A 14,599-nucleotide genomic window follows, 5' to 3' on the forward strand; every position below is an offset into this window, starting at 1 on the left:
AGGTTAGTAGAGGAAGTCTAGGTAGGGAAAGTATTTTTTTTTTTGCATTCTACATCTCAGAAAAAAGCAGGAAACCAGAGGCTCCTCAGCAGTTCTGTTTGCTAGTACCAGAGATGCTCCTTTCAGGAAGCTTGGACTCCACATGCTGTATCAAAACCTGACCCTTGTTATAGCTGGGCATCCAACTTGCATCCTTCAATGTTTTGAGTCTTGATTCTGTAAGGCAAGGAATCAAGTGTTTCACCTGGCAGGCGGAACGCCCGTGACACTGACGGTGGCTTCAGAGGGATCCTTGAGGCTTGCTCCTCTCCTGGTGCTGTGATTACAGCCTTCTGCTCTGCTGCATAGGTGTTCAAAGAACACATAGATGTGGCACTTTAAGGACATAGTTTAGTAGACATGGTGGTGTTAGGTTGATGGTTGGACTTGATGATCTTAGAGGTCTTTTCTAAACTTAAAAATTCTACGATTCTATGATTTCTGGCCCTCCAGATCCAAGAAGTGGCATGCATTTTGGGGGACAAAGGGAAATGTTTGCTCTGAAATAAACTAAGCTAAAAGCTTTTCAACTGACAAATGCCAGGGAACAGTGTGAAGTACAGGATTTGGATACGTCTGGACTCCTAACCAGGCAGCTATTTGGATTATTGAAGGAGCTGACGGATGCTTTTTGTGGAATACCTATAAGAAATATCCATACAATTGGACATGCTTGGGGCTGAAATTTACTCATGGAGGAGTCTGAATATTTCTTTTTCTTTACTGAGGCCCCAGTGAGACTTCTAAATGCTTTTTCTGACCCATTCATTAACCACCTCTCAGTCATGCAATGCTTTCCCTCACCCAGCCCCAGCTTCCCTCCCAGCAGTGCTCTGCATGGGCAGGTCCTTCAGCCTCACTTGCAAATCCAAAGCCACGCACCATCCCTGTTCAAAGCCACCGAGCCACCCGGTGCTGCTCCACACCAGGCTCCTCTTCCATTTCACCCAGGCAAGAGAAGAGGAAGGTGAGCAACAGGGGGCAAAGAGGGCACAGCACAGAATGCAATGAGAGTTGGCAGCAGCTGGGACAGCATGGTGTGGAGCACCTCAGGGTGGGACAAGATGCTGAGGAGCATCTTGTAGGGGGGAAGAGGACAACAGTGTGCTTTTGAGGGGAAGCTTGGTGGAACCATGGGCTGCCTGAGAAAAAGTCCCTGGCCAATGCAGAGGTCGCAGGTTCGCTCGTCCACGTGCCAGAAATTCCCCAAAGATTCTTAGCTGAAATGGTGCCACATTTAAATTCAATTTACGTGTGTTAGGAAGCCACATCAAGGCTACAAATACATTTGGATAAAAATATTGGTATTCAGGGAACTGCAGCTATGGTAAAAAGTAATTTTGTCAAAACAGAATGCAATGGTTACTTCAAAAATAATGACTGTGAAAACAAGGGCTCTGTTTCATTGAGGTTCCACATGCGGAAAGCACACACTGAAGTAACCTGGACTACTCTGTGCATTAAGCTAGCCCTGCACTTAAATCTTCACAGGATTAAGAGCCTGTATGGTAACGATGGAGGTGAAATCTGTAAGACTGTTCTTACAGTGGAAACAGAACCAAGTCGTGCTCCGAAATGTGAGTCAAGGAAAGTGACCATTTTCGTCATGCTTATTTCAGGGAGAAGTAATTTGGCTGGGGAGGAAATAAGGCACCACACACCACTGCCTTGACTTTCTAATGCTTTTCTCTTTTTAGACAGCATTAACAAATTAAGCCCAGGTTGTGTCTCAATGCTGGGTATTTACTTATCAGTGAAAATAAGACCGGCATATTTGCCTGTATCTTTATTTATGTATGCAATTCTTTTGCTGTCAGTTACATCTGTAATTATGCATTTTGTTACACTGTACTGTTATAGACTGTATTTTAAACTGTAATGCCAAAAGATTAAACTCTTTAAAACATTTAATCTTGATAATCTCCTTAAAATGACTACAGAGAATAAATTAATTTAAGGTAATACACTCCATAAAAATTGCATGAATGAGCTTTGCAAATTTTTCACAGCCTTTCCTAATTTGCAAAAAGTGACATAATGAAAATATTTGAACTAAGATTTTTTTACTCTTCATTATGCTTTAAATCCTGTGAAGAAAATATTTTTCTTGCTAGGTAAAAGCACCACCGTTTAAAAATGGGAACAAAACATAGACTGCAAAATGCCAAGCACCCTTTCATTTCTTAAAGCTACTCTGTGTTATTTTAATGGCTGCTGTCATTGACAAAATACTAGGAGAGACTTCAGAAAGCATTATAGTCCCCAGTAACACTCTTCAAAATTTTACGTCTTAAAGTTGATTTAGAGGCAAATTTGTCAATCATTCAAATCTGTTCTTTAAAGCATATATGGTTTATCTTAATAACTTGGTTACCCTTGTAGAGTAGCATTTCATTAAAAATGTAATGAACCTGCTGCGGCTTTCTTCATGCAAAGCAAGAGTGTAGACGATGTAACCTGGTGTCAGTGAGATCATATTCACTCTTTCTGCTGAAAATATTTTGTCCCTCATACTGTTTTTATCTGGCAATTTTATTTCATACATGTAATCAGGCAACACAGACTGTAATCTTGTCTCCCTTAACAGGGAGGTCTTTGGCAATGTGCCTTACCATTACCAAGGTGTGTCCTTGCTGGAGCAAAGCCCACAACTTGCCTTTTGTGACATGACTCTCAAACCCGCCGAACAACGATCACGCGACCCACCCTGCCCCGGCAGTTTTGAAACATTTTCTCTTTGCTATGACACAAGCGAGACGAATATAAACCATTAGTGAATTAACTGCATTGTAGTTTGCACAGAGCTCTCGGAATACGAAGTAATATGACTTTATAGGGCTTGATTCTGTTTCCCCATCATGCAATCAATAGCAGCTTTGCTGCTGAATGTGCAGAGAGGCAGGCTGGCCCAATAAATGCTGAATAGTGTTATTAGTGAAAGAACAGATGATACAGGAGCCCTGCCAACACCATGCAAGCAATCTGCCTGGGGGATGGGGGAAAGCACCAATGATTAATAGGAGGGGAATTGATCATCTGGATCAGCAGCGGTGGCTGTTGATAGAGCTATGCCAGCTTAGATTGAGGATCTGGTCCACAGGAAATTTAATTTGGGGGACCAAGTGAGCAAAACAGCTATATTGTAAACTGCCACGGCAGTAAAAGGCAAGAGTTTAAAATGGATTTAGGATACAGTTGGGCTTTTTATAAAGTAAGGGGATTGAGTGAGAAGGACAAAGCAAGGAGACCGGGTTGAGAGAAACTCTGAAATTGCAGTTGAGCTTAATAATGATTTGCTGTCACACAATTAGTTATCATTAAATTTAAGGTAACAATCAGCTTTTGCTGTTTCTGGTTTTGAATTAAACAATCACACTAAATTAAACAGTTACTATTTTAGCACAGGGAATTGACTCCATTGCTGTTCTACCAGAAATTGCACAACACCACTTCCAGCAAAACAGGATTGACTCTTCCATGCAATTATTAAGATATCAGTTAAAACATCCTTTCTGTAACATACAATGTCTTACTATGGTCTCTATATCTCAGATTTTAGCAGGGTGGCACTATGATCTGCCATTCAAGCCTTTGTTGTCACTTTATCAGTTTGGCGAGTTAACAGTTAGCTCTGTCTCTGCACTTGGAAACAGTATATATTTTTATCTCCGTTTTCTGTTTTACTGCTAGTGTCCTGCTTTGGCACTCAAATCACAAGCCAAGTGGTAAGCCCATTATTAAGGGTAAGATATTACTGAGTATCTAAACCCAAATGTCAAAAAAAAACCCAAGGGTCAAATTTTCAAGGCTGAAGCTTGAAATGTGTCTGATTTTTTTTTTCTATCAAGCAAAATCTTCCCTCCTCTTTGGAAAAATTTCCCAGAGGAGGAATGCAGAAACAACAACTGAGAAATATGACAGCGTGCTGCAACTACTCTGCAACACTAAGAAGAAAGTCCATAAAAAGAGTTTGAAGAGAAGGACTTACAAGATCTCAAAGGCTTGCTTACGCTTATACTTAAGGATGCAAATGGAGAAGATGCTGAAGCAGAGAAGAGACAGAGGTACGATGGTATGATTGACATGTTAGAGAAGAAAACATCAGTTCCAGGAAGCTTGTGCAAAGCTGGGACACCCAAGCAAATGCAGGGTCTTGTGGAGAAGAAGCTGGATAGAGTTACACAGATCTTAGTGGAAACAGGACACACAACTTCTTGGTTCCACTCTGAGAGGTAGTACATTAAAAATCTCATAGGTCCCAGATAAGTCAAGGACTGCCTAGCAGAGAAAAGAACGACCTGAGTTATTCTGAAGCACTGTGGATACTCTGAAAGGTGCAACACACATTTCTCTACTAGTAATTTTATGAAACTAAAGCCCACTAAGTTAGTGGAGACCCCTCAAGATGCTTACCACATCCAAATTCTTGAATTTTACGTCCTAGTTATGTTGGTCTAGGGTAGCACATACTGAGGGTAACCCAACACAAGTCAGCTGAATACATTGTTTAATTAAATTGTTGAGACACAGTTAAATAATTAAGATTCAAGTCATTGCTTCTAATTCTATTTCTGGAACAACTAAATTGTCCAACACACAGAATTTTCTTTCACAGTCCTCTGCATATCAGTATTTTTACTGAGGCCCTGATTACTCAGCATCATCATACAGGAGTGGATTGCTAAAATAAAAAGCAGAATTTCTTCCCTAGGGGGAGTAATATGTTGGAACAACAATGTGAATTCTCTTCATTCCTTGAAGAAGAACATATCCAACAGCTTAAAAGCCTTCACAAGGCAGACTTTGAATGTCCCAATGATTAATACTTACACAGGAGTTTGCACTAGCAAGTGTCATTGAAGAATTCCTGCTACAGGCACAGCACAGCTGCAAGGTTACCTTTATTTTATCAAGATGTATTCACATTGTGAAAAACGAATAGCTGCAAGCAAAATGAAACTAATTTTTCCCTTCTGGGGACCATGGGGAGGGAGAGGGATGCAGCTGAGTAGTTGAAAGTGCACAGGAGAAATAATGCCATACTTATTTCCTCTGGGGAAAGGAAAACTGGAAACCTTTTTACCTGTTGGTTTTTTTTTTTTTTTGCCTTTGTCACAACAAAGGAAAGCACCTTCTCTAAATTGATACACTGCTGAATAGAACCTGGGAAAATCCACCATGGATCAAAAGAGAAAGAAATACTGTATAGGATAAAAATGGTTTACCACAGCTGCTTTTAAAACAATGCATCACATGCCTCGTTGTGGTGATACCACGGTACTGCACTCCATCTTTTTGGCATTGGCTTAGATTTTATCCATTAAGAAAAAAAAGAAACATCGCAACTGAGAGCCTAGTCTGGGAAATTCTTCTTGCTAGTGTTCACTGCTACTTTATTTTCCTTCCCCTCAGAAGTGGTGCACATTAGTAGCCTCTGTTTTCAGTAGCAAGGATGTGCTGGAGAGATACAGATACTCAGAGCGAAGTGGGATAGAAGATGGCTGCCAAAATAACTGAACTCATTGAGAACTGAACCAGCTGTAGAATGGAGGGGAGATGTTGAGTAGAAGCAGAAACTACATGCACATAGGTGTGATTACTGCACAGAAACTACAAATGGCAGGAACAGCATTTGGAGGATGAAAAAATACTGGAGATCAAACAGATTCTGCATTTGTACCAGCGCCTCTTGGTGTTGAAAGGCTGATGAATGAAGTACTGAATGAAGAGGCTGGAAGAGGTGATCTTGCTGATGGAGAAAAAACAAATAGCATTTCAGGCAGAAGCTCCTGACAGAGAAGAATGAGTTAGCTAAAGATAAGTAAGGCCGAGTGTTTCAAATATAGATGCTGCAGGATGAAACAGATGGATTTTTCCTCCAGATAATGGATATACAGGGAGCACTCTAAGAAGTCAATTTTTTTTTTTCTGAGGTTGGGCAGTTAAAAAGACAGCTGAGGAGACCAGAGTCTGGCAAACAATAAAAATTAAGCTCCAATGATTGTATTCCATTTACTGAAAGAGCTGCAGAGCGTTTGTGGAGAGATCTGTCACCAGGTGACTGATCCTTCAAGGTGAAAAAAAGCCCAGTCCTTACGGTGCCATCATCACTGGCAGCTGTGAAGGAGGCTGCAAGGTGGCAAAATACAGCCCTTAGAAGTTTCTGGCCTTCTTAAAACAAGGGTGAACTAAAAATTGATGAACAGGAGGAAAACCCAGATAAGAAGATTTCATAGGGAAGAAGATGTGATGGATTAAAGAGCAACAAAACATTTCAGGTCAAACCAACATCAGCTGAAGAGCTTTAGCTGAAGGGAATGGACCTTGGAAAGAAAGAACATATCCAGCTAAAGGGTGAAAGGAAAAAGCTACGGGTACAGTGTTTGTTTTGGCCTTGCATGCCTCTGATTCACTTTGGAATATTTCAAATTATTTCAGCAGTTCTTCAAGTTTCTGAGAGCCAGCACTCAAAGATATGTTAAGTACCAGAAAGCCAACTGCATCCTGTGCTGCATCAAAAGAAGTGTAGCCAGCAGGTCGAGGGCTCTGCTCTCCTGCAAACACACCTGGAGTACTGCATCCAGCTCTGGAGCCCACAACATAAGAAGGATGTGGACCTGTTGGAGCGAGTCCAGAGGAGGAGCACGGAGATGATCAGAGGGCTGGAGCACCTCTCCTATGAGCACAGGCTGAGAGAGTTGGGGCTGTTCAGCGTGCAGAAGAGAAGGCTCTGGGGAGACCTTATAGTGGCCTTCGAGTACCTAAAGGGGGCTTATAGGAAAACTGAGGAGGGACTTTTGACAAGAGCATGTAATGACAGGACAAGGGAAGTAGATTCAGACTGGATATAAGAAAAGCAATTTTTACACTGAGGGTGGTGGAACACTGGCAGAGGTTGCCCAGAGAGGTGGTGGATGCCCCACCCCTGGAAACATTCAAGGCCAGGTTGGATGGGGCTCTGAGCAAAGTGATCAAATGGAAAATGTCCCTGCTTCTTGCAGGGGGGTTGGACTAGATGACCTTTAAAGGTCCTTTCCGACTCAAACCATTCTATGACTCTATGAACAGTGGTGTATTGTTCCCCAGGAACAAGACTGGCATAAATGTATGGCTTATAGGGAGAGACAGTCAGGTCCTTGCTTTCTTTCCTCTATGGCTGAAAACTTCTGCTTGGAGAACTCCAAAAAATGGAGATGGAAAGCCTATAATGGGGGGTGAACTAACTACACTGTCTCAAAAAATAACTAAATATGAGTGTAATGAGCATCCCTTAAACTAATATTAGTCTGAAATTCTGTACCTGTTCAAAAGACTTAAGTCTATTGACAAGTGATAGGTCAAGTGTATGTTCTTTAACATAGTGTATTGTTTCACATAACTATCTTACACATCCCCAAGATCAGACTATTTCTGAAGTGGGTGAAAAACTGGTATCTGAATTTGATAATCAGCCAGTATTCTGAGGCTCTGGTAGTTATGGATAGCAAGGAAAAATAAATTTTCTGACTCCTAAAGGATGACCAATTTTGATGGAGCTCAGCAAGACCAAGAAATGATCCAGAATGTGAAGCTGTTTTCCTGACAGTGTGGACTGCAGGCACTGGAATGAATTACTGAGTGCTGCTCTGACTGTCGATGCAGCATATTGCAGATGTTTTGTCCATCAGGACATGGACTATGGAATTTTGCAGAATGACTGTAAGTGCTACACTGGCTTTCAGCAGATCTTAAAGTAGGAATACTTACAGCTTTAAGGCCTTCTGACCACATGGCCTGCACGGCACAGAAGAAGAGCCAACCCTTTTTTACACTGACGCTGTCTGGGTCTCCTACTTGGACCTGCATCTGATTGCACCGTTGTCCTTATTCAGTCCTGTATACGTGTATGTGCCATTAAGTATCCTGTCTTTACAGTCAAGCACTTCATAAACATTCCTGAGGAAGAATCTGAGGTCTTGAACCCTGCAAAATTCCTGGTAAAGTCTGGTCTCTGGGGCCTGGTCCACAAGCTTAATGGCTGGCTAATTGGCAGTATGCATCCCATATGCATCCCACAAGGTGCCTCATAAATCAGTCTCAAGCTTAGAATAGTGTGGGCAGGTGTTGCCATTTTGCATCTTGGACAGTCTGTGCGTCTCTCTTAGCTCATTATTATGGAGTGAAAAGATGGGATTCAGGCCTGGTTTTGGCAGCAATCAATACCAACGTCAACATCAATACCAAAGAAACCTGCCCCCAGCCTTTAATTTGTCTGGAGTTACCTATCTGCTCCCTGGTGCAAGATGAAGCACAAACACATCATGCTGAACAATTTGGGAACTCTAACTGGGATCATAGAACATCCACATTTCAGATTTTGGACTTTTGGCCATGCATCTCACAAATCAAAGTACGCAGAGCATACTGATACTGTTTTCAGATTCAGGATTCTTCTGTGACAGCTATTACAGCCCATCTTTAAGGGATGGTACAGTGCTGCAGGATGAGCAGAGCTTCAGAGGTGTGGATTTGTATCCCTCTACCGTACAGCTCCTTTCCAGTGGGCCTGTGGATAGGGGTGAGGGAATATTCATGGGCAGTCTAGCAAGGTCAATGCCTGAACCAAATTTATCAAGTCACCTTGATCAAATCCAGAAAGTTCAGAAGTTCTGAACAGTTTTTCAGCAAAGACCTTACATATTGGCTAAGTTCAGTCCCAGAAGAAGCAGATGGTAGCGCTGCTCATCGGAAGAAAAACCCACGACAGTCTCACATTAAAGCAAAGTGGCTATGTGCACTGCAATGTAAGCTGACTGACATTCAAAGAACAATAATATTATTTTGAGGAAAGCCCTCAAGATTTAAACATTTGAAAAAATGTAAGAGCCTAGGGATTCTATAGAAGAGCATGCCACAGTCCACATTTGAGATGCAGATATACCGGATCTGGTCAATATATGTGTTTTCCTTTTTTCCTAAAAAGACACACTTTTGAGGATGGGAGAAGAAGGTGATGGGGGAGGTTATTGCATTTCCAAAGTGTGAGGCTATTTGCACCTTCATCTGAGGCCCCAATGAGGCTACTCACTTTGGAGGATGCACTTGATATTAATGGGTGTTTCCCTTACAGTTGCCATTGGATTCTTAGAAGATTTTTGTCAAAAAGTAGTACAATCAGTGCTTGCTTCTTGAAAGTTTTTAATTACATTTCTTGAATTTTCTAATCTTGAACTACAAATTCCTGCATCAGAAACAAAGAATAGGGCACCTTAAAGTCACATCTCTTGTATGTTGCTTTCTGAAAATGTTGTATAAAGGACATTTCAAGGTTATACATCATTGGCATGGATCAAATGCAGCATTTATTAGAGGGAAGAAAGTCAAACCAGATGTAATGGGAATCCTCATCTGCTTCCACTAAAACTGAAACAGAATCTAGTCTTGATGTTAATTGGAATAGCAGGCTGTGAACCATATTTCAGATTTTTAAAACAATGGTAAAATCCTAAATTGGAGGTCTGGATAATTTGATATCTGAATTCTGCTTCTCCTGTCACAATTGCACATCCAATGAAGAGGAGTTAAATGTTCTTATTTAACACATAAACATATATAATTGTACTTTCGCAAAAAATCTGTAGGTTTTGCTTCTTTCTTTCTATGGGGGCTATTTAATTTTGGATAAATACACGTTATGTCTGATAGACAAATTTTATTTCTAAAGTCTACTGCTTTCTACAAAGTACTAACACATAATAAAGTCCCTTTCTTTCCAGTTTGTAGTGTTTACTAACACATTTTAATGTATGATTAGATCGTGGGCACTCTTTTTGAAAATCTAGGCTAAGAAACCTGGGGGTTTTTCGCCCCCCTAAACCTTTTGCTGTGGACACAAATTCTGGGTTACATTAGACTCATTTATCTTTGCAGGTTGCCTTCTAAGTAGTCCACAGGTAGTCAGTTCCATTTTCTTTTACAGTTCCTTTTGCTTCCCTACTCCACCACAGGTCTTTCAATATTTCTGCTGTCGGGGCCTTTTCTCCACCCCTTTCCGGCTGAGTAAGGCTTCAAGTTGGGTGGGACTCCACTGTAACCTAACTGGTATTCTACCACAATATGAGCACAGACACTTCTATGTGGCTAGTTAGCTGGTACCTAAAGCTCTGATCCTGTGCATGTAGGGTGTCCTCTTTCTTGACTTGAAATCCAATGACCATGAAGTAGGGTTTGTCAGAGGCCACCAGTATTGCTAACCCTGGTAAAACATCTGATTATCTTTAGCTGAGAGACTACAGGCATTCAGGGGCGTCTTCTACAGAAACAAACAGTGACGTTATTAACACCAGACCTATGGAATACAGAGCCAAGGCTAGACCTCATGTTGGAGTAGATTATAATTAAAAAAACACACAAAAAACCAAACAAAAACCCAAACTCCCAAACCAAACAATAGTCTTTGCTCTCCTTTTGTTTGTTTCAAAACGTGAGTAGGCTGGTTTTGTACTTTCAGTTATATTATCGCATAACGCAACACTCTTCCCTGCACATTCTTTCTCTTTTTACTCTTAACTTCTACATCTTTCTCCCTTTTTCTCTAGTTCATCTGTTCTTTTTCTCTAAGTATTGTATTTGCCTGAATACAGAACAAGCCTGCATAGCAGGCAGCCTCTTGCCTTCCCACGCTTTAGCCTCACATCCTCACTTCCCAAGTCTGATCTGCCTTAGTCTGCTTTTCATTTTTAGGTAAATGAGAGCTGGGTCCTACTCAGATGAACAACTCCAGATGCTTTGTAGAAAGTGGGGAGCTGCTGCCCATACCCCGGCAAGCCACACTCGCAACCAGTTGCTCAATGGCACCTTGGTGCAAGCAAGGCACCAAGAGTTCCCAAGCTGTATGGGAATATGTGATCAAGTTTGCAGCACCCAGTCTTGAGCTTGACTGTCAAGTGACATTCATACATAGAGGTTGTTGGCTAAACTAGGCTTGAAAAGCCTAGTTGTATATAGGAGTATGGATACTTCAATAAAAACAAGTGACAGAGCTCACAGGGTGAAGTGAAAGCTCGGTAAAATACTTCAGGCTGCCTGCACAGTAAATGGATGCACATATGCTGTTCCTGCTAGAAAAGAAGCTAACATCACGTAAATCCAACATTTCCTCTTGCTTGCCTTAAATCAATGGGCTTGTGGTGCTATTCCTTAGTCAACAAACATGCCAGGAAAAATCTGTTTCCAAGATGACTGCCCTTTCTCAGAACTGCCCAAGAGTGCCAGGGAGGATGGAAAGTGGGCTGCTGGGCCGCAGAGGTGCTTGAGGGAGGTGTTTGCCAGCAAAAGAGAATTGCAGAGTTTGAAACACGGACAGACCTTCAGTTTCTTACTAAAAATGTCTGATTCATTTAATGAGAAAAGCAATATCCTAAACCAAACAATCTAATAATCTTGCCTCTCCTCTTCTCCCGGTCATTTTTAATATGATGATGGAGACTGTGAGCATAATGTATTCTTATCCTGATGCTTTTTGCTTTAATGCTGGATTGAAATATTGCTTCAAGGAAAGAAGAAAATAAATGTCATTTGTGGGTTGCCCGAGATGGGCAGACAAAGTTGGCACATTCTTGTAGTCTCAAGGAAATCTGCAGAAACTTTCTTTAATCTAGGAAAATGCTTTTATATTGTTAGCGAAACAGTCTTACTAGCAAGCTACTCTCTGAGGATCTCAAATAACAACCAGAAGGTTTTTATATAGACATATCCAGCCTATATTCTGCCACAATCTCTACAGAGAAACCTTGTGATTTCTACCTTGCTACCACATTGTAGTGCTTTACGGTAAAACCTTGGTAAGGAAGATGTACTTGGGCAATAGGCTTTCCCACCAGTGCCTGTCTGTCCCAAACATCTCCCTTACTGCAGCCTGTTCTCCTGGGTAGGAAGGAAAGCTGCTCAGAAATAGTTGCAAGTTTGTTCATCTTTATAGTAACAGAAGTCCTAATAAGAAGACACACCATCACTGCACACTGAACTTTGGAGATCAGCTCCTGGATCTGGTTTAGCCTATCCGTGCATCAGCAGCAATGCTGACAAGGTCACCCAAATTGTAGTGGCCTTATTATTTCTGTACTTGCCCTGTATGCTGCTGTGACTTCTGAGGGAAGGCCACATGTGGTTATATGGTCATCTCAGCTAACACATTAGGTTGTTGATGATGTAGGAGTTTACTCTTATGAAGTGACTTATAGGGCCAGGATCTTTCTGCTAAGTGGACAGAGCCCAGAAAATAAAAAGCAGATCCTTTAAATCAGAGGAGGTGTTAATACATTGTGTGAATCACACAGTGACGGGGCAGAAGAGAAGTGAGAAAATTGTGTGTTTGTAGAAAGAACCTTGCAAAAAAAAGTTACATCTCTTATTTTGTGCAAAAAATACTATGCAAAATAGTAAAAGCACATCTGTTTGTTAGTTTTTTTGAAACCTTCTTTGACTTCTGTAAATTGCACTGCAAGATAGTGTCCACTGTGTAGCTGGTATCTCATCTTGAACAAAAGTTCTTTGCTAAGGGGAAATGTCAAAAGGCTGCAAACATATCATGCATCTGAAATGAATCCCAAACTAGAAGAGATTAAATGCTGAGATTAAAAAAAAAAAAAAAAAAAAAGAAATATGTACTGGACAAGTGGAAAGCAAAATTCCAATTCCATTTGATTTCACTGATCTTCTGAAAAAATGGCAGATGGATGAATATGAAGGCTAAATCCTAGATATCAAAGACAAAGGGAGCATAAATCCAGTAAGATAGGTTGAAAGAAACATTGGAGGAACCACTTGATATTCAGAGAACACGAAATCCATCATTTTTGGTAGCTAGGTCCTTTGGTCTGCCATCTCAGTGGTGCTAGGGGATGGAGATCCATGCAGTAGCAAAGATGCAAGGGTTATTGATGTGTTAGAAACCACGGAAGTGCCTGAGAATGGTCAAGTAGGAACTAGGGCTTCTCCCCCCAAAAAGGTGGTGGGATCAGTAGCCTAACTGAAGTGCATCCACAGTAATGCATGCAGCGTGGGCAACAAACAGGAGGAGCTGGAAGCCATTGTGCAGCTGGAAAACTATGATATAGTTACCATCACAGAAGCATGGCGGGATGACTTGCACAACTGGACTGCTGCAATGGATGACTATAAACTCTTCAGAAGGGATAGGCAAGGAAGGAGAGGTGGTGGGGTAGCCCTGTATGTTAGGGAGTATTTTGATTGTCTAGAGCTTAATGATGATGATGATAGGGTTGAGTGTTTATGGGCAAGGATCAGGGGGAAGGCCAACAATATGTTATAGACCACCCAACCAGAATGAAGAGGCAGACAAAATATTCTATAAGCAGCTGGGAGAAGTCTCACTATCAGTAGCCCTTTTTCTCATGGGGGACTTCAACTTACCAGATGTCTGCTGGAAATACAGTACAGCAGAGAGGAAACAGTCTCGGGTGTTCCTGGAGTGTGTGGAAGATAATTTCTTGACACAGTTGGGGAGTGAGCCAACTGTGCCAGTTGCTCACAAACAGAAAAGGACTTGTGGGTGATGTGATGGTTGGAGGCCATCTTGGGCATAGTTTTTAATTCTCAGAGAAGTAAAAATTGTTTAGTGGTGGACTTGGCAGTGTTAGGTTAACGGTTGGACTTGATGATATTCAAGCTCTTTTCAACCTAAATGATGATTTTACTCTGCTTCTATGATTTTAGCTTCCTGTTCCTACGGAATTACACAAAAGAGAAATGTCTTTCTCAATCTAAATCCTTAAAGCAAACATATTGCTGAACTGATCTGAAGCAGTACACACCGGCACCATTTTATTTGGACTATTACCAGAATTACAATCTTCACATTTTTAAGACTTGGAATAAAATCCTACTTCATATCTCTGCCAATATGTGTCTGGCATATTTTTGTCCTGTGCCTAGCTGTGTCTGGCTGTCGCTATCAGCTTCGTTTATCAAGCACTTAAGTGTTCTACAAATTAAAAAAAAAATACAGTGTAATAGCTAGTTATTTTTCTTGTTAATAATATGTTATCTTGGTTATAGCAAAACTACAATATTTATAGAACTGAAGGAACTGCATGACTGTAAATCATTAAACACTCACTTCTTTCACGAACCACTGGCAAAAGGCAGGGCCAATCCATTCTCTTGCATGAATCCCACAGTCCATCCAGACAGCTTTCTTGTAAGGCCGTGATCTTATACCTAACTTGAAGTGTGAATATTCATAGAAATATCAATAGATCTCATCACATTAGTGAGACACAGTAATGAGAAAACAATAGAATATTTGAAACACAAAACCATTTTTAATTTCCTTGCATGAAGGAACATAAATTTATTGTTTTGAAAGGTATGGCCAAGATAATGATACACAGGTATGCCAAGATAATGAAGCTGATCTATGGAACAAAAATTACGGGAAAGGTGAGATATGTCAATTCCTCTTTTATGAGGAATGATATCCTTAAATATCCCATGGAACAGGGCGAGGAAAAATGATGCTACAGGAATAGTCTGATGCAGAATCAAATTTTCAGGACTC

At 41.0% G+C, this 14,599-nt stretch overlaps 1 protein-coding gene across 1 annotated transcript in view; it reads right to left on the reverse strand.

The window, feature by feature from the left end:
* CPA6 (carboxypeptidase A6) overlaps positions 1-14,599 on the reverse strand; it is an 89,210-nt gene that overhangs the window by 14,680 nt on the left and 59,931 nt on the right. The window contains exon 6 of the mRNA XM_086740921.1: positions 14,159-14,263. Within this exon, the coding sequence (XP_086597047.1) occupies positions 14,159-14,263 (105 nt within the window). The remainder of the gene's footprint in view (positions 1-14,158; positions 14,264-14,599) is intronic.

This window comes from Chlamydotis macqueenii, chromosome 2 (assembly GCF_036417535.1).
Source record: "Chlamydotis macqueenii isolate bChlMac1 chromosome 2, bChlMac1.mat, whole genome shotgun sequence".
Lineage (NCBI taxonomy): Eukaryota > Metazoa > Chordata > Aves > Otidiformes > Otididae > Chlamydotis > Chlamydotis macqueenii.